Below are 27,370 nucleotides of genomic sequence, written 5' to 3' on the forward strand. Positions count from 1 at the left end.
GCCCATCAGACGTAAATAAAGCAAAGGATTCTGGGAATCGTAGACTGAACTGAAGGCGGAACAGTGCTCTCTCTCTTCAGGGTCTGGTGGCTTCCTGCCTTTTACGGTCTGTGAAGTTTGTGCTTCGGTTGTGTTCGCATCTACAGGCTACAGTCACACTCGTGTTTTATTTGCTTGACCACCAACTTGTAAGTGTTGTCTACTGTCTTTTAATTAATAGTCTGGCTGGGACATTTGTTCCTGACCTGACAACAAATGCATGCCTTTTATGTGCATGATGAACATTTATTTTAACAAAGAGACCCCACGGTTGGAACAATCCAATGAGCGTAATTTGTGTGTGTTGTGCGTCTGAAATGCTGAACTTTTGCAGCATGAAAACGGTTTTGAATCGGGCGTTGACTGGGCTGGAGAAACTCTGACTGCTGCACTGCACTAACTTAACCTAACCGATGTGTTGTAGCAGACTTTTGTAGCCTGTTCATCACCACACATTTGCATAAGGCTGTGTCGGTGGCTTCATCTCTTTTGTTACTGCGTCAACATGTCTTCCCCCTTTCTACATTTTACTTCTCTCCATCATCTTAATATAGATTTATCTTCTTAGTCATTTATCGTACAGCCATCCTTAAGCCTTTGTGTATTATACAGTGTGACATCATCGTACTTGTTTTTCTCACGGAACGCTCTCATTGGTTAACCCCAACACTATTCAGCAACAAAGAAACAGACCTGTGGAGGAGTGGATGGCTATACATTAGGAATTCGGAAAAGCCATAATTCTGCCTTGGACTCTACGATTTGGTCTATAAACGTAGGTTTCCCTTTCCTCGTTACAGTTTCATTCAATTTGGCTGCGGTACTGTTTGCTTATCATGTCTGGCGTGGAAACGAACAGTACAAACGGAGCAAATGGGGATTGCGTTGACGCCAGACGTGGAGATGAATCCGGGTAAGTCGATATTCTGTTACCATGCAGGTCTCCTAGCTGATGCAATGTTTGTCCTACACTTAGGTCTTCCATCTTTATGAAGTATATAGGATGCATGTTTTATTAGCCTATTTAGCCAATTTATTATTGTAAACGAGTGTGTATCATGCGTGAAACCGCTGGTCTTTGGAAAAGTGTCCTTTGCTCAGTGGTTTTGTTTCCGTTGTTGCCTAAGTTGCATGTTCTTTGTCTGGACATTAGGCTAGCCTACTAATTGAACCAAACACTTTAGCCTACTAATTGAACCAAACACTTTAGCCTATTAGTGTTGTGTGCATGTCCTGAAAGCACTACTTGGATAGTTGCCAAGTGGAAGAAATCAGTTCATGTCCAGTATGCACATGGTCACTTGACTTCCACTGAATGCTTGCTCTTGACACAAGCCCAGTTATCCCAACGCTGCCAGCCCCAGTATTAACTTCATGGCATGTAGCTGCCTGATTGTCACAAGCTGGTTATTTAATGACTTGATGACCATGATTTGGTCCACCTTAAACATTTCTGACCATGTTACCAAGATGCTTGTCTAGTCAGCCCGCCCATCAGATGTAATGTACATAAGATATTACACTTTCCCATACACACCATATTTGTGCTTCTCTCTCTTGTCCCAAACTGAAATCTTTCCAGAGCACAAGGGGCAGCTGGTTCTTCAGAGTCTATGCAGGTTGATGCCAAGCCCAAGTCCCACTCCTTCCGCTACAGCCTCAACTTCCCCAGTATGGGTCACTGCATCATCATTAACAACAAGAATTTTGACCGCTGCACAGGTAAGCGACATTTTCTATGGTTCACTTGAACTTGAAGATTTAAATGGCGCAGAGAGTTGTCATTGCCAAATTGTGCTGGCTAGACGATTGGGTCAAAGCATTTCCAAATCTCCATCTCTTGTGGGGCGTTCCCGGTCTGCAGAAGGTCAGGAGCGTCAAAAGTGGTCCAAGGAAGGAAAAACGGTGAACCGTCAACAGGGTCATGGGCGGCCAAGGATAATTGATGCAGGTGGGGAGAGAAGGCTTGTCCGTGTGGCCCGATCCAACAGACAAGATACTGTAGCTCAAGTTGCTGAAATAGTTAATGCTGGTCCTGATAGAAAGGTGTTAGAACACACGGTGCATCACAATAAGTTGTGTATGGAGCTGCACAGACACAGTACAGTCAGGCTGCCCATGTTGACCCCTGTCCATTGCCGAAAGTGGCCACAATGGGCGCATGAGCATCAGAACTGGACCACGGAGCAATGGGCGCATGAGCATCAGAACTGGACCACGGAGCAATGGAAAAAGGGGGCCAGGCCTGATTAATCACGTTTTCTTTTACATCACGTGGATGGCCAGATGTGTGCGTGCACATTGTTTACCTGGGCAACACATAGCACCAGTATGCAGTATGGAAAGAAGGCAAACTGGCGAGGCACTGTGATGCTTTGGGCATTGTTCTGCTCGGAAACCTTGGGTCCGGCTATTCATGTGGATGTTACTTTTACATGTACCACCTACCTAAGCATGGCTTCAGACCATGTACACCCTTTCATGGAAAAAGTATTCCCTGATGGCAGTAGCCTCTTTCAGTAGCATAATGTGCCCTGCCACAAAGAAAAAATGGTTTGAGGAACACAACAACGAGTTCAAGGTGTTGACTTGGCCTTTCAAATTCCACAGATCTCAATCTAATTGAGCATCTGTGAGATGTGCTGGACAACAGGTCTGATGGAGCAGGGTCCGTTGATGCGAAAGATAATTGTCTCGTCGGCTAGGCCTATTTGTAGCCTACTTAATAAATGAAACGAAACAAAAAAAATACCGAGGACACACATACATACATACATACATACATACATACATACTTTATTGATCCCCAAGGGGAAATTCAGGGGGTCTCAGTAGCATACAGACATCACTTACAGCAGAAATGGTAAATATAAGTATAAACATATAACCAAACTCCACTGTACAATAGAGACAGTAGGAGATAAGAAAAACTAACAAAACTAAATATACTATATAAATTAAATGTAAAAAATCCAGTGTGCTTGAGGGTGATCAAGCATGAGACGCTTGTAGTGACGGGGCCTGTAGTTCTGTGTGTATGGTAAGGTGCTCAAGAGAGTGAGTGTCATGGTGAAGGTGCAAAAAGTAGTCCAACAGTAGTCCTTTAGTTATGTGTGCATGGTAAGGTGCTCAAGAGAGTGAATGTCATGGTGAAGGTGCAAAAAGTAGTGCAACAGTGCAATAATAAGGTCTAGAGACCAGCATAAATAATATGGACAAATAGGAGCGTAAAGTATAATGTAGATCCAGGTAATCCAGGTTACCAGGTGAGCGTCCACACCCATCTGCAAGAGCTTGTCTCCCAGTCTGAAAGGGTTGGATGGTGTTAAAAGCACTTGAGAAATCAAAGAACATGATTCTCACAGCACTTTTCCCCTTGTCTAGGTGAGAATGTGTCCTGTGTAGAAGATAAATGATTGCATCGTCCACACCCGCTTTTTCCTGGTATGCAAACTGTAACGGGTCTAGAGCATGCCGTACCTGGGGTGTGAGCAGACCTAAGACCAGTCGCTCCAGTGTCTTCATCACATGTGATGTTACAGCGACAGGCCTGAAGTCATTAAGCTCACTGGGGTGTGGCTTCTTAGGGAGGGGGGTGAGACATGATTTCTTCCACAGTGTTGGAACTTGTCCGAGACGTAGACTCCAGTTGAAGATGTGCTTCAGTGGCTCCCCCAGTTCAGCAGCACAGGCCTTGAGTAGTCTTGGACACAGTCTTGTCAGTCCCGGCTGCCTTACGAGGATGACGTTTTTTTAAAAGATGACTTACTTCAGAAGCTGTAATGATGGGGGAGGGGTGCTTCTGAGAGGGTTGTCGTGTGGCTAGAGACTGATGGCCGTTGACTGAGGCCATTTTTGCCGCACTGCTCGTGGTCACCATGTGGGGGAGAGGTGCGATAGCCTGATCTGCAGTGATGGTGGAGGGGGGGAGGGGAGGGGGGAGTGCATCTGGGGTCTGTGTGTCTGATGGCGTCTGTGTGTCTGATCCAGGTCTCCCTCCACAGAGCTGCTGCTCTTCTTAAGGCCAGTGATGGATTTCATACAGTCCCACACCTCCTTCATGTTGTTTTCTTGCAACTTCTGTTCCATCTTCCTTCTGTAGTCCTCCTTAGCCTCTTTCAGCTTATTCTTGAGTTCCCCCTGTTCTCGCCTCAGCTCTGCCATGTCCACCTCCTTAAACGCCATCTTTTCCTATTGAGAAGGGTCTTGACATTACTGGTTATCCAAGCTTGTTATTTGGATAGCAGCGTACAGTCCTTGTGGGAACAACAATGTCCATATAGAAGTTCAGATAGAGGAGGTCACACATTGCACTACTGACTAAGTCCTCTCCATTCAGTAGCATACTCCAGTCAGTGGACTCAAAGCAGTCTCTCAAAGCCTCTTCCGCTTCTGGTGTCCACATCCTGAAGGTGCGCGTGGCAACTGGTAGCCTCTGAACTATTGGCTTGTACATTGGCTTGTACATTGGCTGAAGATGAATGAGGTTATGGTCCGACTTCCCCAGTGGGGGAAGGGGGGTGGCACTGTAAGCATCCCTCACGTTTGCATACATGAGGTCTATTGTCCTGTTTTTCCTAGTTGGGCAGTCAACAAACTGGTAAAAGTTTGTGAGGGTGGAATCCAGTTTAATGTGGTTGAAATCACCAGAGATCGCAAAGAAGGCATCACTGTGCTGAGTTTGGAGCCTAGTGACTGTAGAGTGAATGACGTCACACGCTGTGTCTGGGAGGGCTTGAGGCGGAACGTAAACACAAACAACAATGGCGTGCGAGAACTCCCTCGGCATGTAGTATGGTCATAGACTGACCGCTAGTAACTCCACATCTTTACAGCATACAGTCTCCTTCACTGTAACATGTCCGGGATTGCACCATCTATTGTTAATGTACAGCACCAGTCCGCCTCCCTTCTTTTTGCCAGAAAGTTTATTGTCTCTGTCCAAACGAGCTACACTGAACCCTACCAGCATTCCGTCGTATTGCAAGCAGCTGATTCCTTGTGTACACAAGTTTGCTGCCGCTGGAGCACTGTAATAGATCCATATCCATAGGATAGAATAAAAACACTCCTCAAAGTGCGTAATCCAAAAAAGTTGCTTAGTAAAAAGTAAACAAAAGATGGTAAAAAGACATGGAGCTACCTCGACATGCTCTCGTCGGCGCCGGAACCGGACGATGATACTAATAATAGTATAAAATTGCAAGATAAATCTTAAAAATTTAAGGCTATAAAGAAAAATTGCTTGAAGGCTATAGAGAAACACAAGGGAGTTTCTTTAAAAAAATCACTCAGGGGAGACTGGAAGTGGTTTGTAGACTGGTGTTAAATTAATAGTTTAAAGAACAAGCTGCTGACAACACTGTCAGATGTCAAGCGATTGTGTGTGAGTGTGAATAGGTGCAGGCATGCATGTGTGAGTGATCACCTTTTGACTTAAGAGGTTTTGTCTGTGTTCTTTTCCCTAAAGGCATGAATGTGCGGAATGGCACAGACGTGGATGCAGGAAATGCCATGAAGGTGTTTGGAAAACTTGGTTACAAAGTGAAGGTGTTCAATGACCAGACTGTGGATCAGATTGTACAGGTCTTAACTGCAGGTAATCACATATTATTTGACACATGCAAACAAGGACACATGCAATTACAGCTGTGAAATTAATGGAAATTAGGCCTAAAAAACACAGAGACCAAAACTGTTGGCGTCTTTGTGTTTTGTTTTTGATGATTGTGCATAGAGGCTAATGTAACTGCCCGTCTAGATGTGATTTGGCAAGGCAGAGGGACAAAGGCTGGGACAGATAGGCGGGGTCATGCTAGCCTGACTCCGCCCTCTTACGTACTTCTGCTCAATTTTAATTTCCCTTCAGTACGTTGTCTGGGTCTGCGGTATATTCGTGGGTTTTCTCCTGCAAAAATCTGCAGGTCCAATCAGCGAACAGAGGGAATAGCTGAGAACAATGACGTTGAGGTCGCGGCGCTTAGTTTGAGCCAGACATACGTCCGCGACCCGAGCGATTAGCGATTGGTTATGGGAGATCCAGAGTGGCTCTGGGCAGATCCAGTAGTTTTAAACTTCAACAGAGTACTCGCCTTCAAGGAAGTTAACGCTTGGCAATGGAAAGTGGCCAGACAAATGAAATATACGTACGAAAGTCTGGATATTTCCAGGCCAGTGTCATGCATGCCTAATAAACAATTTCAAGCCGCCACCTGTGTTGCATTGAAGAACTGAATAGCTTAGGGAGGGAAACTACTTCTTCAGGTTGTTTGTTGAGCATGACCGAGACAGGAGTCTGCCACTGATGTTATGGAAGTATTTCCACATTGCAAAGATTGAGGTATTATTGTTGTATTTTTAATTGACAGGCTTGTTTTAAAAGCATGACAATTCAGATATGGAAGTTATGAGGTGTTTTGACCGATACATCTGAAGAAGTACTCAACATTTTCCACACCTCTACCACAGGATGAACAATTTAACAATTGAACAAATGAACAATTGAAACTGACACATGACTCCTATCTGCAGTTTCCTGTGTGAAAAGCATTAGCAAGAACCAGTTTGTTGAGTGTCAAGTGTACCTGTATTTACTTATATAATGAGTGCTGCATGTCTGTTCATTCAGTTTTAAACCGTTTCATTTGACTGAGCATTTTGACATTATTCTTTATTATTAATTCTGGAACAGTTGCCAAGGACGATCACCGTCACTGTGCCTCATTTGTGTGTGTGCTCCTGAGCCACGGGGACGAGGGCGTGTTTTTCGGCACGGACCGTTCTGTGGAGATGAAGACTCTCACCAGCCTGTTTAGGGGGGACCGCTGCACATCTCTGGTGGGCAAGCCCAAACTCTTCTTCATTCAGGTACAACACTTCAGCACCACTAAAGCACTGCCCCTCCTGTTATGTGATGATGGCTTATACTCTCTAGTCCCTGTACTGGCTGGGACAAAGAAACCACAAGCCATGCCAAAACTAAAGACTATTTAGAGTGTGTGTATATTTGAGGAATTAAACACACAATGGCACACTATGGTAAAAATATAGGCATGCAGCAGAGTAGTGTGTATAATAGAAGAAGTATACTTCTGTATAATGGAAGAAGTATACTTCTGCAATGCATTTAGGTGTCACCAAATAATACTTTGTCAGTTGTTGCAATCTTGTCTTAGTGACAAAGTGTGCACAAGTCTGTGACCTTGTAGAGAATAATTATGATGATGAATGTGGCTTTAGAACATATTTTTGTTCAGAATTTGGACAGCACACGCAGCACCGTACCATTGCAATGTTATGTACCGCTATGCGGCACATCTAGTTTCTGTATGGCGTTGGGACCATCAGTCACTGCCTGATGCACAGAAGTAGTGACAGAAGTAGTTAAGTTGGACTGTAGAACTGAAGGAGAGTTTTCAAGCAAGAGGAGGCTGTTAAGTTGATGACTGTTGACAAGCACCAGCTTTGATGTGGGCAGCCACAGGAAGCTTATGACTAGAGATGAGTTAGGCGTGTGACATGTCCTGTTCAACTGATCGAAAATGAGATCTGTGGCTAAGGCCAGGAGACACAAAATAGAGATCACGTTCTGCTTTTTGTATAATACATATGTGCAGTGCACACCACACATACGGTATGTGTGCCTGTGAGAAACCATGAGAAGTGCTATACAAGGTGAAATGGATGGTTTATGCACGTGTGTGTGTGTCCTTCCCACAGGCATGCAGAGGAACTGACCTGGATGGAGGGATCGAGGTGGACAGCAATGATTCCCCAGAGAGAATCCCTGTGGAGGCTGACTTCATGTATGCCTTTTCTACTGCACCAGGTACATGCTCTCCCATAGCTTCATCCTCACCGAGTTTGTCCATTCACTACCCTCAAAATCCCTCAAACTGATCGTTTGAACTGAATGAGCTGAGATCCAGAGGAATGTATAGGCAAATTAGTTTGTGGCTATTAAAAGGAGCTCAGTTTCTGTGAGATGTACAAGATCACATATACACAACGTATCAAGCAAGACCTGTGAAAACCTTGCCTGTTTGTGTTTGTTGAGTATGTTGTCACAATAGCTTTCTCACTCGTGTACACACACACACACACACACACACACACACCGTTTCTTTCTCTCTCACCTTCCACCTGTTATTCTCACAGGTTATTATTCCTGGAGGAACACTACAACAGGTTCCTGGTTCATGCAGTCCCTTTGTGAGATGTTTACCAAGTACGGCAGAGAGCTGGAGCTCATGCACATCATGACCCGTGTCAACCACAAGGTGGCACTGGACTTTGAATCTGTCTCCAACATGCCCGGCTTTGATGCCAAAAAGCAGATCCCCTGCATTGTGTCGATGCTAACCAAAGAGATGTACTTCACATCTTAAAGGGTTCAGAAGTTTGGCTCTTTCTCTTTGGGTGTTACTGTTTTTTTTTATGTATTTATTTCCTGTTGACCGTTTACACAATCTCTTTTTGTCACATGTGTTGCTACATTTTTCTGCCATTCGGAAATCTTGTATACCACATTCTGAGATCAATAAGGCTTTTTGTAAGATAACTCTGGGTATTCGTCAGTGGTACGATACTTAGGTTTCAGGTTGAGGCTGCGTAGTAGCCCTACACTTTCAAGATACTAGATGCTTCTGTCAAAATATTTTTCCATGAACTACATGGACACAACAGGTTGCAACAGCACAATTTCTACATTGCAATGTAATTTAAAGGGATTATTATTTCTTTATTTTTCAGCAAAGTGTGTGTGTGTGTGTCTCTCTCTCTCTCTCTCTGTCTGTCTCTACTTCAACTTTGAACATTCAATCATGAATATTCAGTTATTCTTACCATTATCACAGTTGGAAGTGTAACCTCTAGTATTCCTGTACCAGTGGACTAGACTAATTCAGGAGCCAGTCTGTAAACATTGTTTTGGTTGGCATTTTTCCATTGTTTGTTCTTTAAGTGGGATTTAGTGCACCCTGTATAATGGCCTATTGCACTCAGAGAATCTGTTTCTTAATAATGTTTAGCATGTAATGCACTAGGTGTACACTGCACTAAAAAAAAAATATTATTGGCCATTAATACCCTACTTTTGCTTATCATGGCCAATGACCACATGCAGGCTTGAATCTTTCTGGTTAATCGTGCAGCGCATAATCTAAAGTTATACTTTCCTTAAGAAAATGTGCTTTTGCCTCAGTAGCCACACGAGATGGCAGGGGTTTTGTATTGTCTGACTGAAATGAAATGTCCAGGGTTCCTACGCAGTATGGAAAACCTGGAAAAGTATGGAATTTGATTTTAGTTATTTCCAGGTCTGGATAAGTATGGAAAAAAGAAAGAAGGGTATGGATAAATATTTGTGTTTCCAGACTATTGCATTTGCAGTACTAATCACTTCACTCAGGTCATAATGAACCATTCCTACTGTTGTGTAGCTTAACTGTCAGTCCCCATCATCAAGATACAACTAAAAATGACCCAGCTAAATGGACGAATATTAAGTGTCATTTTTTATTTCACTTCAGTTGTCCATACCTTTGTTTTCACCGAGTTATCCCAAACCAGAAGTTGCCGCAATGTCGAGAATATGGTCAGAAATTTTTTTGAAATTTGAGTAGGGAAAAAGTATGGAATTTTGAAATGGAAAATGTGTAGGAACCCTGAATGTCAGACAGTGTTAGCTGGTCATGTATTAGCATTATGCAGGTGTTGCTAATGTGAGTTTGTACTTTAAATATGTAATGATGTAGTTAAAGGCCTCACCACCTTCCTAAGATGGGTGTGAACACAAGTGCTCAGGGCACCTTTAACCAAACACCTAATCACTGCTCTGGTTCCTCAGGCAAAATAGATTTTTTTTCAGTGACTTGTTGCTGTGCTGTCAAACGCAGTTTATTCCAATGGTTCACTTTTTTTATTTCAGTCCAGCTGTAAACTGTGCCTCTAGATATATGATTATTTGTTGGTTAAACAGACACAGGATATCCTCAGCGGAAATCAATCCACAGACATCCCAAGTGTTCCTTACAGAGCCTTAACATGCAAGAGACATTCCCATCCAACTCAAGTTCTTGTTTCACATAAGGAGGACAATCAGTGTGTCTATAGAGAATTGGAGAGGACCAGAAAACCAGTCATAACGCCCAGCAGATGTGACTGTGTTATAGTAGACGTGGTGTGAACTTTGCCACCAGCAGCATACATTCAAGGGATTTTGAAAAGGCCATGTCCTACCAGCTAGAAAGGAAGATTGAAATGTGCTGTTATTTGATTTTTTTATGCAGTCATGCACTATGCACCATATGTGCAACTATGGGATATTTACATTTTTAAAAATGAAATTTAAAACAAAAATGTGAAATTGACATTTAATATTGTATCTTTTTATTGGGAGTGAAAACTAGCCGTTGAAATAAAAAAAAAACTGTGAGTGCACCACTTTTGTGAAGTTTCATATGACAAAATAGGGACAGAATATTCCTTTTATTTCAATGTGTGACTGTTTTCAACCTGTTGGTAGATTGTGAAAAACGTTCAGGTTAGATATCTCACTGATTAATATACTGTTTTTATCTGTTATAGTAGGTCATATTTTTATTTATTTAATACAGATGTTAATGCAGATGTCAATACTTTCTGTCACCACCCATATTACAAATACATGGTACTTGTCTTTGCTAAAGAATAAACATCAGAAATAGCTGCATTCATTGGAACTGTTGCCTCAATTACAGTATAAGTGAAATTTACTTATGATAAATGGAAAAAGCACTGTGTTGCATGTTTCTCTTTGTCTGTGGTATGCAGAAGCAGGGGCAAGTGCAGGGTTGCATTAGCTTCTGTGGAGGGAGTGTGGCAAAGACCATATACAGCCTAGTTATTATGCATAGATGAACAAGGTGTGCATAGTGAACCAAATTACACTTTGCACTTTTAGACAGCAAACAGGATAACCCCACTGATAGCCTGCCACTGCAATAATTTACTGGTAAACATTAACCATAGTTCTGATAACCTAAAGAGGTTTTTATATGATACCCTGTATTGGCTTGCCATGAAAGTGAAAGTATAAGAGGATGCTTTCCGGCTGAAGTCAGAGGCTGTTTGGGTCTTCAAGAAAAAGACATGACAACGGAAAACGCAGACACAATAAGGCAAGTACTGAATATTTGTGTTTCTAAGTTTGTGTCTGTGTGCGGGGGATAAGTAGTAAGTCTGAGTGTTTAAAAACAATGGAATCAGTCACAAGCTGACATGCTGTTGAATTGGGGAATGTAAGATTGCAAGACAACTCACAGTGGCTTGTTGTTTGTAAGCTGTGTGGCAAGAAAGTAATTTGTAATTTTAACATTCAGTTTTTGGTTCATATCAGACAACAGCAGAATATCTTGTCTTCCTTTATCTCTCAATTTATAATTTTACACCCACTGGATTTAACATTTCCTGTGCTGGCAATTATGAACAATCCATTTGAATAGCCAAGCTGTGTTCTTCTGCACAGCATGAACTGTATGAGAAAATGAAGAACCTGTCTGCATGTTTTCACAGGCATGGAATGATGGACTTGTCTTTTGAGTACAGCAGAGAGCACAAACACATAGGTAGATGCCTCATAATAAACAATGAACATTTCAATGGTGAGTAGAGTCATTTTACTGCATTAACTGTAAGAAATATTTTAGCATATGAAACATCCAGAAGACATCTAGGAGATAAAGTAGTTTGTCTAGATTTGACTAAATTTCTCAACAATTAATATTATCAACATTTAACATTAGGACTATAATAGTAATGATATGGAATAATGTTTTCAGCAATGTTGACAATGACTGGATAATTGCAACAAGTTACCCACTGATGACTGAAAAATGTTGCTCTCAACATGAAGTGGCCTGGCAACATTGCTCTTAATGTTGCCCAACTAAACTGCACAATCCAAAACATCTACTATATAGTTTGATGAAATTCATTAAAACAAAATGCACAGAAAACAAGTGAAAAGAGTCAGAGAACCAATGTGTGCCCACTGTTCATTCCTGTAAGGTCAGTCACGGAGGTTTGGCACAGAGGTGGATGGTAACACACTGAGGATGACATTCCGAATGCTGGGCTTCAGCGTGCGGATGGAGAAAGATCTATGTGCAGCTGACATGAGACGCGTTCTTCAGGAAGGTATAGCCCACCTGGCATAGCCATAACACATTGTCTTTGGGGGAAAGGGTGCATTCTGGGACTTGGGTTTACTCAGGACCCTGTGGTACTGCTAGGACTCTGATGATGGAGCCTGAAATGACCTTTTTAGGAAAATTTGTTTCCTGAAAAGGTAAGTCGGAGTCAATACTTAGAATACATTTGATTTCCAGTAGAGGGCCCTCTCACACTCCCTGCACTATCCCTACAGACTTGTGTCCTTAGTTATGTCCTTTAGGAACCAAATTTGGTCAATGACTGTAAAATTACATTGCCTTAGAGATTTTTCTGTTACCAAAGACTAGACTGGAGGAACCATCACAAGTAGTTAGTTTTCACATTTACTGTTTCACAATTTTCATTCGGGTCTGGCATTGTTCCATTTGCATTTCTTGGAGACAGGTTCACTCGTCACATTGGTGGACCCCTTAGACAGGGGTTAAAGTGTGTGTGTGTGTGTGGGGGATAAATGGTGAGTTAATTTGTGTGCGTGCGTGCGTGTGTCCACACACGTATGTGTGTGTTCTAGCACCTGTGATCTGTGTGGTCTTGCAGAGTCTGTGGAGGACCATAGTAAGATGTCCTGCTTTGTGTGTGTGCTGCTGAGTCATGGAGACCAGGGGCTGCTGATGGGGGCTGACGGAGCCTATATCTCCATCCAGAGCCTTGCCTCCACCCTCACCTCCCACCACTGCCACAGCCTCCAGGGCAAGCCCAAACTCTTCTTCATACAGGTAAGGATGGATAGATGGATGGATGGATGACAACACACAAGACAAACACACACAGCCAGGTAGATACGTATACTGATATACAGATAAATAAATACGCAGACCAACAACTAGACATTAAATATTTCATGGCCACCAGATGGCACCATTTCACTGCTTACTCACACCAACCGAAGTTCAGTGCCATGGCGCCATCTCGTGGCCATGAAAAATGTACACCCTGTCTCGATTAGCCTACTTCTGTACACTCAGAGACTTTCTAATGAGGAGACACAACATTCAATGAATCTCCCAAAGAAATGTATGGGGTTAGTTTGTAACGCAAACATGGCAGTCGTCTACACATACTCCGCCCCTTCCGCCGACAAAAGTTGACATGTGAATACATTATGCCAATCATGTGGTAGGCCTATGTTGTGAATACATGTGCCAATCATCTCGCAGCTGGAACGAGGGTTGTGTGTCTCATGTGATTCATGAAGCCTTGTGCACACGCAGTTCTGCCCGAATGCAGACGGTTTGCTCAACACACTAGAGAGAGCTCCATTGTGTTCAACCCAGCATGCATCACATCAAGTCAGATCTGCACAGATCTGCATGAAGACAAACACGCCTATTTTTTCCCTCTGCCTTCAAGTGGCTCCTGTGATCTTCGGTAGGCCTACGTTAAGACAGCAAACTTAGATTTTTCCTACCCCAGAGCTAACTTGCAAAGCAACTTACCGTAGGTAGTTTAGCTTCAATTAACACCCGGATCTCCTTATGTGGACAAAGATGGGCAGCTTTGATTCTTTTTTGTAGGCGAACTTTAGAGGTCTAATTGCAAGGAGGCAAGACCAAGGAGAGAGGAGGGAGGTGGAAGGCCGGATAAGCGAGGAAACACAGGAGTAGGCTATCCTACGCTACGGTGTTCATTTTAGGACATCCTCAGATCTCAGACTCAGGTGTCAGACTCAAACGAATAGGCATGAGGTCACAGGTGAATCGGCATTAGGCTTGTTCGTCTTAATGCAGATCTGATGTGATGCATGCTGGGTTGAACACAATGCATACTGGGATGGACGCAATGCACTGGCAGAGAATAGGCGTGTTCGTCTTCATGCAGATCTGACTTGATGTGATGCATGCTGGGTTAAACACAATGGAGAGCTCCATTGTGTTCAACCCAGCATGCATCACATCAAGTCAGATCTGCACAGAACTGCATGAAGACGAGAACGCCTAATGTCTAATAAGGGGAGAACCGCCACTCTCGGGAAACTTCCGGTTTCTGAACTGGTTGCAGTTCCTCTTCTGGTTCCACATGAGGGCGCTCACGAATAAGTGCAGAATGAATGGAGGTCTATGGAGCTGTACCCCTCAAATCCACTTTTCTCGGGATATCATTTTTTGCCCAGAAATTTGAATGTTGAATGCGAAAGAGGGGGCAGAGAAAATACACACCGCTGAGTATTATATTTTTTGAGTCACTTATTTGTTCTAAAAAGCCTTTCAAATGCGTCAATGACGTCATTCATTAAAGTCAAAGTCAAAGTCTGCTTTATTGTCAATTTCTTCACATGTCAAGACATACAAAGAGATCGAAATTGCGTTTCCTACTATCCCACGGTGGAGACAAGACATATTTTACCAATTAGGTCCACAGACGAACATAACATTCAAGTAAACAATATAAAAAGTAAATATAAGAAGGCACATACAATGAAGAAATAAGAAATAATAATTAGCAGAAAGCTAGTGTGTTGTGGGCAACAACGACCCAACCTGTAACAAATCAAAAGGACGTAAGTACCCGTTCATTCAACTTTTGACCTATAATCCATATTGAGCTTGCAGAAACCACAATCAAATATTCGATTTTTCAACGACAACCAGGTGAAAGAGACACATTTAGCCGTCTAGCTCCATAGACCCCCATTGTTTTTGCACTTATTCGTGATCGACCCTAGCGGAACTGCAACAGATTGCAGGTACAATGGAGTTAATAGGGAGTGATCCGGCTCTCCGTAAACGGGCTCTGGCACTGGTTAGAAATCCTGTCCGACTTCTGTCAGCCGGGGAGGGTGACGCTTGTGAAAGATATGCAGCTTTCAAGTGACAAAAACGGCAAATTCCCAAGTTCACATTAAAACTGTTGGACATGAAAGGCCACATGGACTACAAACGAACTACAACGTGACAACAAAAGTGATGACGAGTCCCTAACTGGGCAACTCTGTTAACAAAATCTAGCCCCAGTTTCCGACCTCTGACTCACACATTATGTGACGTGAATGACGCGGAATGATGTTTTCACTGAGAAAAAGGTTTTTCCGAAGCCCATGAACGCTAGGTTAGCCTGCTAGTGTGTGCTAGAGACAGATCTTGCAGTTGCCTTGCCTATGGCAAGCCATTTTAACATTTAACCGCTAGACTGGATATGTATTGCAGATATCTGTAATTCAGTTTTGCCTAGTCAAAACGAACATTTTAGATATCCACAAAGACATTCTTCCTAGGACAAATGACGCCACATTTGCCATTCATTTCTATGGGGTTTATCATTACGGATATCTACAATTCAGTTGTAGCCTAGAAATCTAGACACACCCTAGCGGAAGCAAATTACATTTGCTTCCAGGGCTAGTCTAGCAACTCTCCGTTGGCTTGTGAGCTCGTGTATAGAGTCGTTAGATTGATGGCAGAGTTGCAACGGTTTGGCTTGAATTCCCTGCTACTTGAAAACAAAGAAGATGGATGTTGCTGTTGGCCAACAGTGTGACACGAGTTAAGCTTGTTTTAAGTTGGCAAAAGTTTGAGCTAGCCAACTAGCTCCGCTGGTGGGAAAACGCATGGGACTCAGCGCTGTCCTATTGCGTGCAGAGGGAATTTGAAAGACAACCGATTATCCCGCCCCTCGGACTGAGCACTGTGAACGGTGAGTGCCCAGACCCTACATTTTAATGTGGGTCTGGCTCGTCAGGCTAATTCAGTTGCAGATATCCACTATGTGAATTACGGATATCTGCAATTGAATTGTAGATATCTGTAATTCCAGTTAGAGATATCTACAATTTGATTCTGACTAGTCATAAATATATCTTTAATTCACCTCAATTCAAGATATCTACAGTTCTTTTTCAGATATCTTGAATGAACTTTTGACTAGGCAAAATGACATTGTAGATATCTGTAACTGGAATTATGACTTGTCAAAATGACGTTGTAGATATCTCAAACTGGAGTTAGGGATAGTCATAATTTGATTGTATATATCTATTATTAGGTTATAGATATCTTGAATGAGTTTTGATTAGAGATATCTGAAATTGGAGATATCTATAACTTTCATTCTGCCTAGTCAAAATGTAATTATAGATATCTTGAATTAGAGTTTTGACTAGGCGAAATAACGTTAGAGATATCTGTATTGCTATGCAAATTAGGCCCGCGTCCCACTTTAGGCGGGAGCAGAGTGTGTTGTTGTTCAAATCATCAAATCACATAGCACCTGTTAACTGTTAACTTGTAATTAGCACCATGTCAGAGCAGCCAGAGGGCTAAGGAGTTTTTAATCGTCTTTTTAATGCTGCAGCCCAAGAATTGATAGGCGTGTTCGTCTTCATGCAGATCTGCATGAAGATGAACACGCCTGATGATTCAATGTTGCTTTGATTTTTTCGATTACAGCCAACACCATTTTGAATGACGTTTCCTGTAGATGTCGCTAGTAGGCCTACTAATTTATGTAGGCTAGGAAACAGAGATCAAGCCAGTTGATAACGTGAGAGTCTAATAAACCACACGGTGTCCCTGAGTTTTAGTTATTTTAGATGTCAACAAGACATTACAGCCATGACTGCTTCTTCTTCTTCCATTCATAGAAATAAGGAAATAAGCCCACTTCTTCTTCGATTATGTTAGTTTGTTTGAGATCAACTGCGTCTGACTTGTCTGGCTTTCTACGTCAACGTGATCTTCAGAGGCTAGCCAGGAGGAGCTACAACAGACGGCAGCTCATCCTGGACATACAGGCTACAGTCTGCCTGACGTGACTCGCGGCCGCGGGAGACATCGCAGGAGATGTTGCGGAATTTTGTTTGCAATAAATACAGCATAACTTTCATTCTTACTCATTAAAATGAGCATGATGACTGACGAAATAAATTCTTATGATGTAGTTTAAATAAACCACTGTTGTCATACAGTTAACAGGCCTGCTTTGTAGCACATAAATTCAATATCAAGTGTTTTCCCTATATGTGTGTCTATCTATTTAACCAACAGCAGAAAATAACAGAACGTTTTCAGTAGGCTAGCCTCCCATTGTTGCAGAAATCACATATAAGAAGGTATCCCTTCGATTTCTGTTCATTTTCGCATATTCCAACATAAGGAAGCAGCATGAGACCCCCGTCAAAATAGTCATGAGGAGATTCCTCCCAAATGGCCATATCACGTCTTTGAACTGACGTCATGGCAACTGCAAGATCTGTCTGCAGGCTAAGACTCCTGCAATATTTTACGGTCATGTGACATGGTGACACGGTGGTAAGTCCCTCCCCAGCTGACAGAAGTTGGACAGGATTTCAAACCAGAAAGCATTGCGTCCATCCCAGTATGCATTGTGTTCAACCCAGCATGCATCAAGTCAGATCTGCACGGATCTGCATGAAGACGAACAAGCCTATGAGAGACCTCAGACCATACAGACCAGCCTCAGACGAGTCCAGGAAGTGATGTTAATTCCAGAAATAAGTACATAATTTACTTTACTCTTTATGGAGAATACAGCGGGAAAACACATATTTTCTTTTACAGTTTATATAAAAATAGTCACATTAGGTAGACGCTTTTTATTATTATTCGTAATTCACATGTATTTATTAAATAACCGATCGCGACTGACTGTCCACGTGATCTGCCAGAGTCAGCTGTGAGGAGCTCGTGACTCACGCCAGATATTGCGCAAAATTTTGGTTTATGGCTATGATTTAAATGTCCTTCCTATTCATTAACATGAACATGATGACTGACGAAATAAATGAATATGATGTTTAATAAACCATTGTAGGCATACATTTAACAAGTTATCATTATATCATATCAATTAAGTGTTTTCTGTAGGCTAGGCTACTGTGTGACATGCTTTAGGACTACACTACAGCATAAAATCAACAATAGGCTATCAGCATGTTTGCAGTATCACTGTTGCGAAATCACATACAAGAAGGCATCCTCTTAATTGTTTGTACATTTTTGCACATTCCAACATAAGGAAGCAGCATGAGGAAACTTGTCGTTTTTCTGCCTTATGTTCTAACTATTTTTACGAGTCTGCAGTATCACCGAGTAAAACAGCTGTTACAAGAGGGTCTGGTGTCCCTTTGTTATGATGCACTTCCTGCGACGGTCACTCGTCTCTAAATGACTTAACTCCTTCTCCTCCCCGGCTGACAGAAGTTGGACAGGATTTTCTAACCAGTAAGCATTGCGTCCATCCCAGTATGCATTGTGTTCAACCCAGCATGCATCACATCAAGTCAGATCTGCACCCACAGATCTGCATCAAGTCGAACACACCTATTCTTTCACACAAACATACGGGTAGGCCTATTTGTGGGCGTTTTTGGGAGGTAACCAGGTACGCCATGCTTTTGGAGGTGCAAACAAACGCTGCATTGCCATTGAGATCACATAAGGAGCTGGCTCAAGGGTCATAAAAGCTTTTTCTCGTGTTTAGTTGTAAAATGAAGGCACAGATTTTGTAGCCATACATGCGTATTCACTTCTGGCTCCTTGGCTATCAATTTGGTAACGAAAACGGGCTATTTGACGTCTTTAGAACACTAAACATATCGGAGGTGTCAAATATTGAGTTACTCCAGTCTAGATTTTTTGATGTTAATCACTCCTATGATGTATTTCTATTGTCTATCCATAGTAAAATGCCTGTTTCGAAGTTAACTGATGGTCAAATCAACCAAAACTCTGATTGTTTGCACCTCCAAGTGGTGTGTGACGTAGGTCTGTGACGCGAGTTTGTGTGAAAGAATTGGAGTAGCCTAAAAGTCAGTCAGTCTCAGGAAAAACTCTGTCATCTTCAGACAAAACAGCATTAGGAAAAAACGACCTCGGACCTCTGGCACCCCACACACACACACACACCATTTTTAAAAACACACTTAACACCCTGCCTGTGCTTAGAAGAACCCCAGTCTCTGGGGAATGGTCTGTGCTGACAAACAGTTAATAATCCCACTACGAAGAGTGCATTAACTTGTATATCTGTCTGTGTACATTGTGTATTTGCTGTAGGTCACAGTGACCCCTGCTCTGTGAGGTAGACTGCCCTGTCCCATTGCGAAATGTTTGTGTCTCTTTGGAAGGCTTGCAGGGGACAGCTGATGGACTCTGGTGTGGAAACAGACTCTGTGGAACTTGAGGAGGAAGAGGAGTTTGCGGGGGTGTCAGAGGCCCTAGAGGAGGATTTTCTGTGCTGCCACTCAACAAGCCCAGGTGAGCCAGACAGACATGTCAGAAATGTCTAATAGTCACAGTCGGTTTACTCCCAGGCTACATTTCCAATAAGCATTATTGCACTATATGGACAAGGCCTTGTCTTCATGTATTCAAAGCTAGTAGTCTGCAAACTGTCTAAAAGACAGACATTACGGTTAGCACAGAAATAAATTTACTTTACTACTGAATTTTCCTCCTAAGGCTACTTCTCTTGGAGACATCAGTTGCATGGATCTGTTTTCATCAGCTGTCTGTGCGACATGCTGACTCGACATAGGCGGCTGGAATTAACCAAAATCCTGACCAGGGTCAGTTGCCATGTGGCCACAAGCTTCCATTCTCAAACTGGTGAAAAGGAGAGTCATGGAAAAAAACAAATGCCCTGCATTATCTCCAGACTTACCAGGGAATTCTACCTACAAAGATGAGTCATCGTTGCACTACTCCGCTGAACTGATCTGAACTAAGAATTTCACACTTAAACATACAGAAATAAAGCATTAAAAAAAAAACAACAATCTTGAGTGCAAGATAAGGGAACACGGATAACAAAGATGATCCCAGAAATTTGTTGTAGATTTACCAGAGAGTCATAAACCAACCTTATAGTGACAGTGGCACATGTGAAGTTAACAATAAATCAATTTATTTCTATTGTTGGTGTTATGTTTGTGTATTCAGTGAGTAAAAATCACCAACCAGATATGTATTGATGTTTTGTGTTCTATTGTACATGGAACATGGATGAAACAACCCAAATGGATTCAAATATCATGATGGTCCGTGTAACGCTTCGCAGTGCTATGTTCTATTTGCAGAATTCACATGAAAAAATATAAAAATAGGCTTAAAATCCGTTATCCATTCTTTAGGACGGCACAGTAAATGGGATTGTTGCATATTTTGATTTTCAATTGAGCACAGTTACGGTTTTCTGTTGAGAAGTTAAACATTGAAATGATGCGTCAATTTTCTAAGGCTACGTTTATACGGTGACGATGAAAAGAGAAGATGCAGAAGTGGCGTCGCGTCTTAATTTTTTTTATTCGCGTTTAGACGAGCATTCTCAGGGGGAAATCTTTGTTTATATGAAGACGCAAGAGTATGTGATATTCGATTGGATATGCATTCTAGACCGCTGGGTGGTGGTGTGATAGATCCCGGTGCGTCCGCGGCGCAGACATTCTAATTTGACAGTTTAGCCAGAGAGGTAATCAAGGATCTTTGGTTTAGCCGTTTAGGCGAGACGCATAACCGGTCGTCTTCAAAACTCTACACTCTGGAAGGAGTCTTCAGATTTTTCGTCTTCAAGCCCGATGGCCCGGGGGTGGGCCATTGTAAAGCGAAAGGCACTTATGATAAAATATTTTGTCGTCTTCCTTCGCAATCGTTCTCGTATAAACGGCCCCTAATTTTCCTTTTTTGAGCTTTTGGTTGGACTGAACCATGAGCACCGGGGGGAGAACAGCATCTAGTTGGGCCAGGCTAGATGGTGGAAGAGAGCGCCTCCTGAAGTTGTGCGTGATTTTGACTCATTACTTTAGAGATTAATAACTAAAACTTCACCGATTTTTGGGAGATGGCACGTTAAACATAACTTTCAGCCTATGTTGAACATATCTACAGTATATTTGAATACCATAGCCATAGCAAATAATTCCCCCAAGCAGAATGCTTTGCCATCGACGTCAGTAGATACAGGCTACCCCAAGCACTGTTTGACATGGGACATTTTTGCTTATTTAACACTTTACGCTAGACCAGGTTTCATTAGGCTAAACGAAGACACAACAGTGAGTATGCCTAATTTATCAGTTTATCCATGTATTAATTTCAACAGCAAATAGCCTACATTGCTATAGGCTACTACGGCTCAAGTCCATTGGATCATGTAGGTCTCCAAAGCCTCCCAGAACATGAACATTCTACACACGTAGCCTATATCAGGATGCAGCAATGTCTCCCTCTGAAGTTCTGATCTCGAGCTGACATTATCAATCGCTTGGCACCTTGATGCAAGCTGAACTGTGTTTGATAGCCCTCCATCTCTACATCCGCTGATAAAATGTGATCATCAACACCGCGCGCCAATATGTATCAGGTCACCCCCCTACACTTGTGGTTCACCCCAACAAAAACGGTCAAAAAAGGCAAAAATCCAATATTAACTGAATTTTACTTTTGTTTCCAATCCAGTTTTGTTTTTTTTTTCTTTATCTTGCGTGACTAATAACACATTTAGAAAATAGCAGCAATTATCTATTTGCTGACCAGTTAAAAAAAATGAAAATTGGATTATTGAACACATTTTTTATTTGGATCAGATGGATGGAGCAAATAGAACAAAGCACTGCAAAGCGTTACACGGACCCATGATGATCATTAAGAAAACATTTCTGTATTATAATGGGGGCATTACAAAATGGCTTATTTGATGGAAATTAGGACATTTTACTGGACATGCATGTTCCTATAGCTAAATGACAAAGTTGCAAGAACATGCACACTTGTTAATTAGATTGGGTTACGAAAAAAGGAATATGGTCTGACTTCAAACACCTGAAAATTGTTCTTGGATTTACCATTGCTCTACATCCATGTTGGGAAGTAACAGAAGGCATGAAACAGGATTACATGTTTGAAATACAACATATGAGTACATATTGGTGGCATTTAGACTACAGTAGCACCGATCACTTAAAGGGATAGCTGTTTAGATCAGTGGTTTTTAAAGTGGGGTGCCAGGGGGGCCTCAGCTAGTTGGAAGGAAAAATAAAAGCATTTGAAAAATGTTAAATATACCTATTACTATGAGGGTTGTTATACAATGCCATTATAATATTTTTTTTGCATCTCTGAACATTATTTTCCATGATAATGACTGGGAATAATAGTAGAGTGATAGCTCTCATATAGCAGAAAGCCCCAAATGTAATTTTTACACACTGTATGCTCCATCACAAAGTGCTTGTGGCTAAAATAATTATTAGGATTAGCTTAATGTATTTTTAAATTTGCCGTACATCAAGGGGGTCCTTGGCCAGAACCTAGTGGTATTTGGGGGGCCTTGTCATGGAAAAGTTTGGGAGCCCCTGGTTTAGATCATTATAACATATAGGCCTATAGGCTTTTCAAAATTTGAAAAGGATTCAAATCCTTTTGTAACCAAACCATGTGTATCTCTCTGGTGCCTCCTACTCTGATTATCGAAACCGCAGTTTTGGAGGAAATACTTACAAATACTATTTACAGTTCTTGCAGTATTTTGGACACAAAAATGACATTGTACTGCATAGTACTGTAATTTACTACAAAAATGCAATATTTTGGACATGAAAATACTAGGCTACTGCACTGTATAGCCTACTATAACTGAACTGCAGTTATTTTTTGTAACAGCAAACATCAAAAGCAAACAGGCATATATATATATATTTAAATAAATGATTACATTTTGGCCCTCAGAGTTCAGGTAGGAGGGCCCCTTAGCAGGATTTTACTTTTGCCTAGGGCCCCATGGAGGTCTCAACCGGCACTGACAAAATGTAACTGTTTAATCCTGAACTGATATGAACTCAACTCGCATGAGGTAATTGAACCACCTTTGGATGTCATTCCCAATGTCAGGTTAACACAACCTTGTCAGGACATTCTGTACAAATGTTGGTTGAATCTCCACGAGAAACTATCAACAATAAGTTAACACAATAAATGATGTGTTGTGTCATTTCTGGGATGTTTTGTTAATGATTTAGACAGTTGATGCCACTCTACACTATCTCCTCTTTTCAACTTTTCTGTGCCATGAGATATCTTGCCTAAATTGCAGCATGACATCACTGCCCTGAGGAGGAGCTAACCAATTAAATTACGGGGGGGTTTGGAACTCTGTCACTCCTCTACTAAGGCATAAAATAGACCCTGGTTCACTGGTAGTGGCTGAAATTTGGTAAGGGCAGCCATGGCTCTAGAGAAGCAGCTGTGTTGCTTTGGCGTTATGCTTGTGGCACTGTGGCTGGGGACCAGTGCATTGTCACCGCATTGGACACCAATAATTTCGTCCTCGTCCATTAAAAACCTCCAAACCCCACGCCAACCTCCACAGAAAACGCCAGAGGTGATTCCGCAGACTCCAGCTCAAAGGCCACCTCCAAGGCCAGCTCAATGGCCAGCTCAAATTCCGCAGACTCCAGCTCAAAGGCCAGCTCAAATTCCGCAGACTCCAGCTCAAAAGCCAGCTCAAAGTCCGCAGATTCCAGCTCAAAGGCCAGCTACACCACCTCAAAAACCCAGGGATCCTCCAATGCAGATCAATATATGCAACGTACTGGATTCTGACAGAATACAATGTGGTTTATCTGGTACCAGTGCTGCAGAGTGTCAGAAAATGAACTGTTGCTTTGATGGTATTCAGTGCTATTACGGGAACACAGGTAGGTTTGTTTGCATCTTTTTATTTATATTTCTTTATTTAACCTTTAAACACTGTTCGTTGCTACCCCCCTTAATTTACTGTTCGCGGTCAAATTTGACCGAACAGTTTTAACTGCTCTTAAATACCAATACCATGACAAAAAGTATTATTTAATAGAACATTATTGTAAACAGACCCTTATTAGAACATTAACATCTACATCACGTGTGTTTGTGTGTGTGTGTTTCTGTATGTGCGTGAATGTATGCGGACACAGTGGTTCACATACACAGTGGCAACATGACAACATGAACTGACAACATGTACTGTGTGTGTGTGTGTGTGTGTGTGTGTGAGAGAGAGAGAGTTTGTGTGTGTGGGTGTGAGTGTTTCCATGTGTGAAAAATGCATGTGTGTGCATTGGTGGTTTTCCTGCACATGTGGCAACATCACAACATGGACTGTGTGAGTGTGTGTGTGTGTGTGTGTGTGTACATGTGTGTGTACAGTATGTGTCTGTTTGTGTGTGTGTGTGTGTGGGGGGTGTGTTTCTGTGTGTGCATGCATGCCTGTGTGTGCGAACATTGGTGGTTTACATGCGCACCTGGCAACATGACAACATGAACTGTGTGTTATGTGTGTGTGAGTGGGTGTACATGTGTGTGTGTCTGTTTATGGGTGTGTGGGTGGGTGTGTTTCTGTTCACCCCTATTCACGTATGTGCGTGAATGCCTGTGCGGACATTGGTGGTTCACACGTACAAGTGGCAACATGACAACATGAACTGACAACATGTACTGAGTGTGTGTGTGTGTGTGTCTGTGAGTGGGTGTACATGTCTGTGTACTGTATGTGTGTCTGTTTGTGTGTGTGTGCTTCTGTGTGTGCATGCATGCATGTGTGTGGGAACATTGGTGGTATGTTGTAGGAGTGTGTGTAAGGAGATATATTTTATCTCCTGGATGAAATGTATACTCTTTCCCATTAATTTCCTATGGCGGTCATTTTTGACCGTAAACAAAAAAAAGTGTTTCTACGTTGAATAAATCACTGAAAATTCAAAGAAAGTAGTCAAAATAAATTCTATATGTTCAAAAGCCTTTTGTGAAGGATATCATAAGATCTTGAGGCAATCTGATGAAAAATGCCATATTTATGGTACAGGGAATGAGTAAATCGGTCATTTTTGACCGGAACAGTGTTAGAAGGTTAAGCTTGTAGCCACTTGGAGTATACTTGTTTTGATTTTATTTTTATGTTTTTGCTTTGCTCTGTTTTACTTGATTCTCAGTGACTCTGCATTGCACCCTGGATGCTCAGATCATTCTTGTGGTCGCCAAGGAAGTCACCTTGCCTCGCCTAAATCTGAACTCGGTCATCTTCCTGGGTGGTTCGGGTGAACCCAGTTGTCGCCCTGTGGACTCCAACTCTGGCTTTGCCATCTACCAATTTACAGCAACAGCCTGTGGTACTCGCATGAGGGTGGGTCTGCCTCAACAGTGATGATCATCATGTGCTAAATGTTACATTTATCACAGGGAGAATAAGGAATGTGTGCAATATTTCTGTTCGCAGGAGGAGAATGACCAAGTGATCTACGAGAACCAAATGACCTCCTCATACGAAGTTGGCATTGGACCCCGGGGCTCCATCACAAGAGACAGTTTTTATGAGTGAGTGGACAGTACATGCAGTTGACTTACGTTTTCTTTTTCTGTTTGCTAATCTGTGTTTCCTTTGGCTTTAGGGTGTCACTCCAATGTCGTTACACCGGCCTATCAGTGAAGGCATTGCTAGTTGAGGTCCTCTCTGTTCCCCCTCCTTTTGGAGTGGATCAGCCAGGGCCTATCAGAGTGGAGCTCAGACTGGGCAATGGTGTATGTGCCACAAAGGGATGCGTGGAAGGTATGCTGAACTGTCCCAATCACTCTTATCCGCAGCACACCAGATTGTGAGACTCTTTTGCTACAACTGTCTTTTCTTCTGCAGAGTCAGTGGCCTACACATCATACTACTCTCAAAGTGACTACCCAGTCACTAAAGTTCTGCGAGATCCTGTATACGTTGAGGTGCGCCTCCTGGAGAGGACAGATCCAAACATTGTTCTAACCCTGGGCAACTGCTGGACGACACCCTATCACGAATCCACTAGCATGCCACAGTGGGACCTTTTAGTGGAAGGGTAAGGAGCCAACGGCTGGAATTAGACCCACTAGATATGACCTCTTCCATGGTCAGCTGCAGGCTACGTGCACAGTGAATATAAGTGAATAGATCAATCTGTAACCCCAAGTCTCTCTGCAGATGCCCCTACATGGATGATCGTTATCTAACCACCTTGGTGCCAATCTCGCAAGATGTTAACTTCCCTTCCCACTACAGGCGTTTTATCCTAAAAATGTTCACATTTGTTGACATGCAGTTCAATTCCCCCCCGCAGGAAATGGTAATGTTTTTTATGACGGCACTGCTAATACACTTTACTCTGAAAGGCGGTTTGATTGGTGTGGCTGATTCCTGTGCCTGTTTGTTTTGTCTGTGTTCAGGTGTACATTCACTGTAAAATCTCTGTGTGCCAGCCTTCAGCAGGAGCCTCTTGTGAGCCATTGTGTAGCCGATTCAGTGAGTATTCCCTGACAGTAATAGAGAAGTTGCCCCTATTCTTCTGTGTTAACCAATGGTGACCAATGGTTAAAACTACATTGTGTAATATTTTGGGTCGATTGTTAACAAAAACATTTTTTTTCTTTCAACTCTACTTGATAAAGAAGTGTATGATATCTTAACGTATGCTAGGCTTCCGTAGCTAGTAAATCGTGCTTGCAGTGTTGTAATATACCATCTCACCGCTAAATGGCAAAATTTCCCCCAAGAATTAACCCATGAAATTACACAATGTAGCTTTAATCTATTCTTCTGTGTTAACCAATGGTTTGCTTTTCTTCATCTCTGCAGAGAGGGATGTTTCTGCAGTGAAGCAGGAGGAAGCTGCTGTTATTGTGTCAAGTGGGGCAGTTAGGATCAAAGCCTGATGTATTCATCAGAGAACTGGGGACAGCAGATGTATGAGTTACACCTGTTCAAAACAGATTTTGGATTCAATTAAAGCTTGACCCTATGAAAATAGTGACTGATTGTTTTTATTCCTCGTACTTCAGTATGCAGAACTTGTCCAAATCTAAAACAGTACCACATAGTTTTTGTGTGTAAGTGAAGAAAGAAAGAAATGTATACCGTACGTTATCTGCCAAATGAGAAAATAAACTAAAAAAAGGATATCGAAAAAGAATACCAAGGAGTGTGCAAACTTTTTTCACAAAACTTGACTTTTTTGATCAGCACCTGGGATGTGCACAAAGTCTCCTTGCAAGTGTACCCGGCCCATACTAATTGCCTATACCCACACACATGTTGGACATTAAAAAACAAACAAATCATAGATACAGTACATTGTTCAGTTTGAAAATTACTATTGTATCAGGAAATGGCT

The 27,370-nt window shown here is 42.1% G+C and overlaps 3 protein-coding genes across 5 annotated transcripts; all 3 read left to right on the forward strand.

Annotated features, from left to right (window-relative positions):
- Positions 1-44: 44 nt before the first annotated feature.
- casp3a (caspase 3, apoptosis-related cysteine peptidase a) lies at positions 45-10,479 on the forward strand. 2 transcript variants are annotated; one of them, XM_048238132.1, is made up of 7 exons: positions 45-188; positions 840-952; positions 1,622-1,761; positions 5,510-5,638; positions 6,731-6,906; positions 7,759-7,867; positions 8,197-10,479. In XM_048238132.1, exons 2-7 carry the CDS (start codon positions 876-878, stop codon positions 8,424-8,426), a joined length of 861 nt encoding a protein of 286 aa, XP_048094089.1. In that variant the 5' UTR covers positions 45-188; positions 840-875; the 3' UTR covers positions 8,427-10,479. The 2 variants fall into 2 exon arrangements, with proteins under 2 accessions (XP_048094089.1, XP_048094096.1); XM_048238139.1 differs by having other exon boundaries at positions 103-188; positions 717-952.
- Positions 10,480-10,626: 147 nt separating this feature from the next.
- On the forward strand, positions 10,627-20,169 carry LOC125291398 (caspase-3-like). Of its 2 annotated transcripts, XM_048238148.1 has the most exons (6): positions 10,627-11,198; positions 11,593-11,681; positions 12,088-12,216; positions 12,790-12,968; positions 19,334-19,463; positions 19,668-20,169. In XM_048238148.1, the coding sequence occupies exons 1-6, from the start codon at positions 11,170-11,172 to the stop codon at positions 19,892-19,894; spliced, it is 783 nt and encodes a 260-aa protein (XP_048094105.1). In that variant the 5' UTR covers positions 10,627-11,169; the 3' UTR covers positions 19,895-20,169. The 2 variants fall into 2 exon arrangements, with proteins under 2 accessions (XP_048094105.1, XP_048094113.1); XM_048238156.1 differs by lacking the exon at positions 10,627-11,198 and having other exon boundaries at positions 11,597-11,681; positions 12,093-12,216.
- Positions 20,170-23,373: 3,204 nt separating this feature from the next.
- LOC125305356 (zona pellucida sperm-binding protein 4-like) lies at positions 23,374-27,004 on the forward strand. The gene is made up of 8 exons (XM_048260039.1): positions 23,374-23,899; positions 25,172-25,362; positions 25,456-25,553; positions 25,628-25,785; positions 25,870-26,062; positions 26,185-26,326; positions 26,427-26,502; positions 26,836-27,004. The coding sequence occupies exons 1-8, from the start codon at positions 23,428-23,430 to the stop codon at positions 26,910-26,912; spliced, it is 1,407 nt and encodes a 468-aa protein (XP_048115996.1). The 5' UTR covers positions 23,374-23,427; the 3' UTR covers positions 26,913-27,004.
- The last annotated feature ends 366 nt before the right edge of the window (positions 27,005-27,370 follow it).

Source organism: Alosa alosa, chromosome 1 (assembly GCF_017589495.1).
Source record: "Alosa alosa isolate M-15738 ecotype Scorff River chromosome 1, AALO_Geno_1.1, whole genome shotgun sequence".
In the NCBI taxonomy this organism is placed as follows: domain Eukaryota; kingdom Metazoa; phylum Chordata; class Actinopteri; order Clupeiformes; family Clupeidae; genus Alosa; species Alosa alosa.

Excerpts from the sequence above, each read along its gene's own strand:
- casp3a (XM_048238132.1), top strand. The coding sequence starts at position 876 with ATGTCTGGCGTGGAAACGAACAGTACAAACGGAGCAAATGGGGATTGC. Across the intron at positions 1,762-5,509 it reads GAATTTTGACCGCTGCACAG|GCATGAATGTGCGGAATGGC; the intron begins GTAAGCGACATT and ends TTTTCCCTAAAG. Across the intron at positions 7,868-8,196 it reads TGCCTTTTCTACTGCACCAG|GTTATTATTCCTGGAGGAAC; the intron begins GTACATGCTCTC and ends TTATTCTCACAG.
- LOC125291398 (XM_048238148.1), top strand. The coding sequence starts at position 11,170 with ATGACAACGGAAAACGCAGACACAATAAG. Across the intron at positions 12,217-12,789 it reads GAGACGCGTTCTTCAGGAAG|AGTCTGTGGAGGACCATAGT; the intron begins GTATAGCCCACC and ends GTGGTCTTGCAG. Across the intron at positions 19,464-19,667 it reads CTGCCACTCAACAAGCCCAG|GCTACTTCTCTTGGAGACAT; the intron begins GTGAGCCAGACA and ends TTTCCTCCTAAG.
- LOC125305356 (XM_048260039.1), top strand. The coding sequence starts at position 23,428 with ATGGCTCTAGAGAAGCAGCTGTGTTGCTTTGGCGTTATGCTTGTGGCA. Across the intron at positions 26,063-26,184 it reads TGGGACCTTTTAGTGGAAGG|ATGCCCCTACATGGATGATC; the intron begins GTAAGGAGCCAA and ends GTCTCTCTGCAG. Across the intron at positions 26,503-26,835 it reads GCCATTGTGTAGCCGATTCA|AGAGGGATGTTTCTGCAGTG; the intron begins GTGAGTATTCCC and ends TCATCTCTGCAG.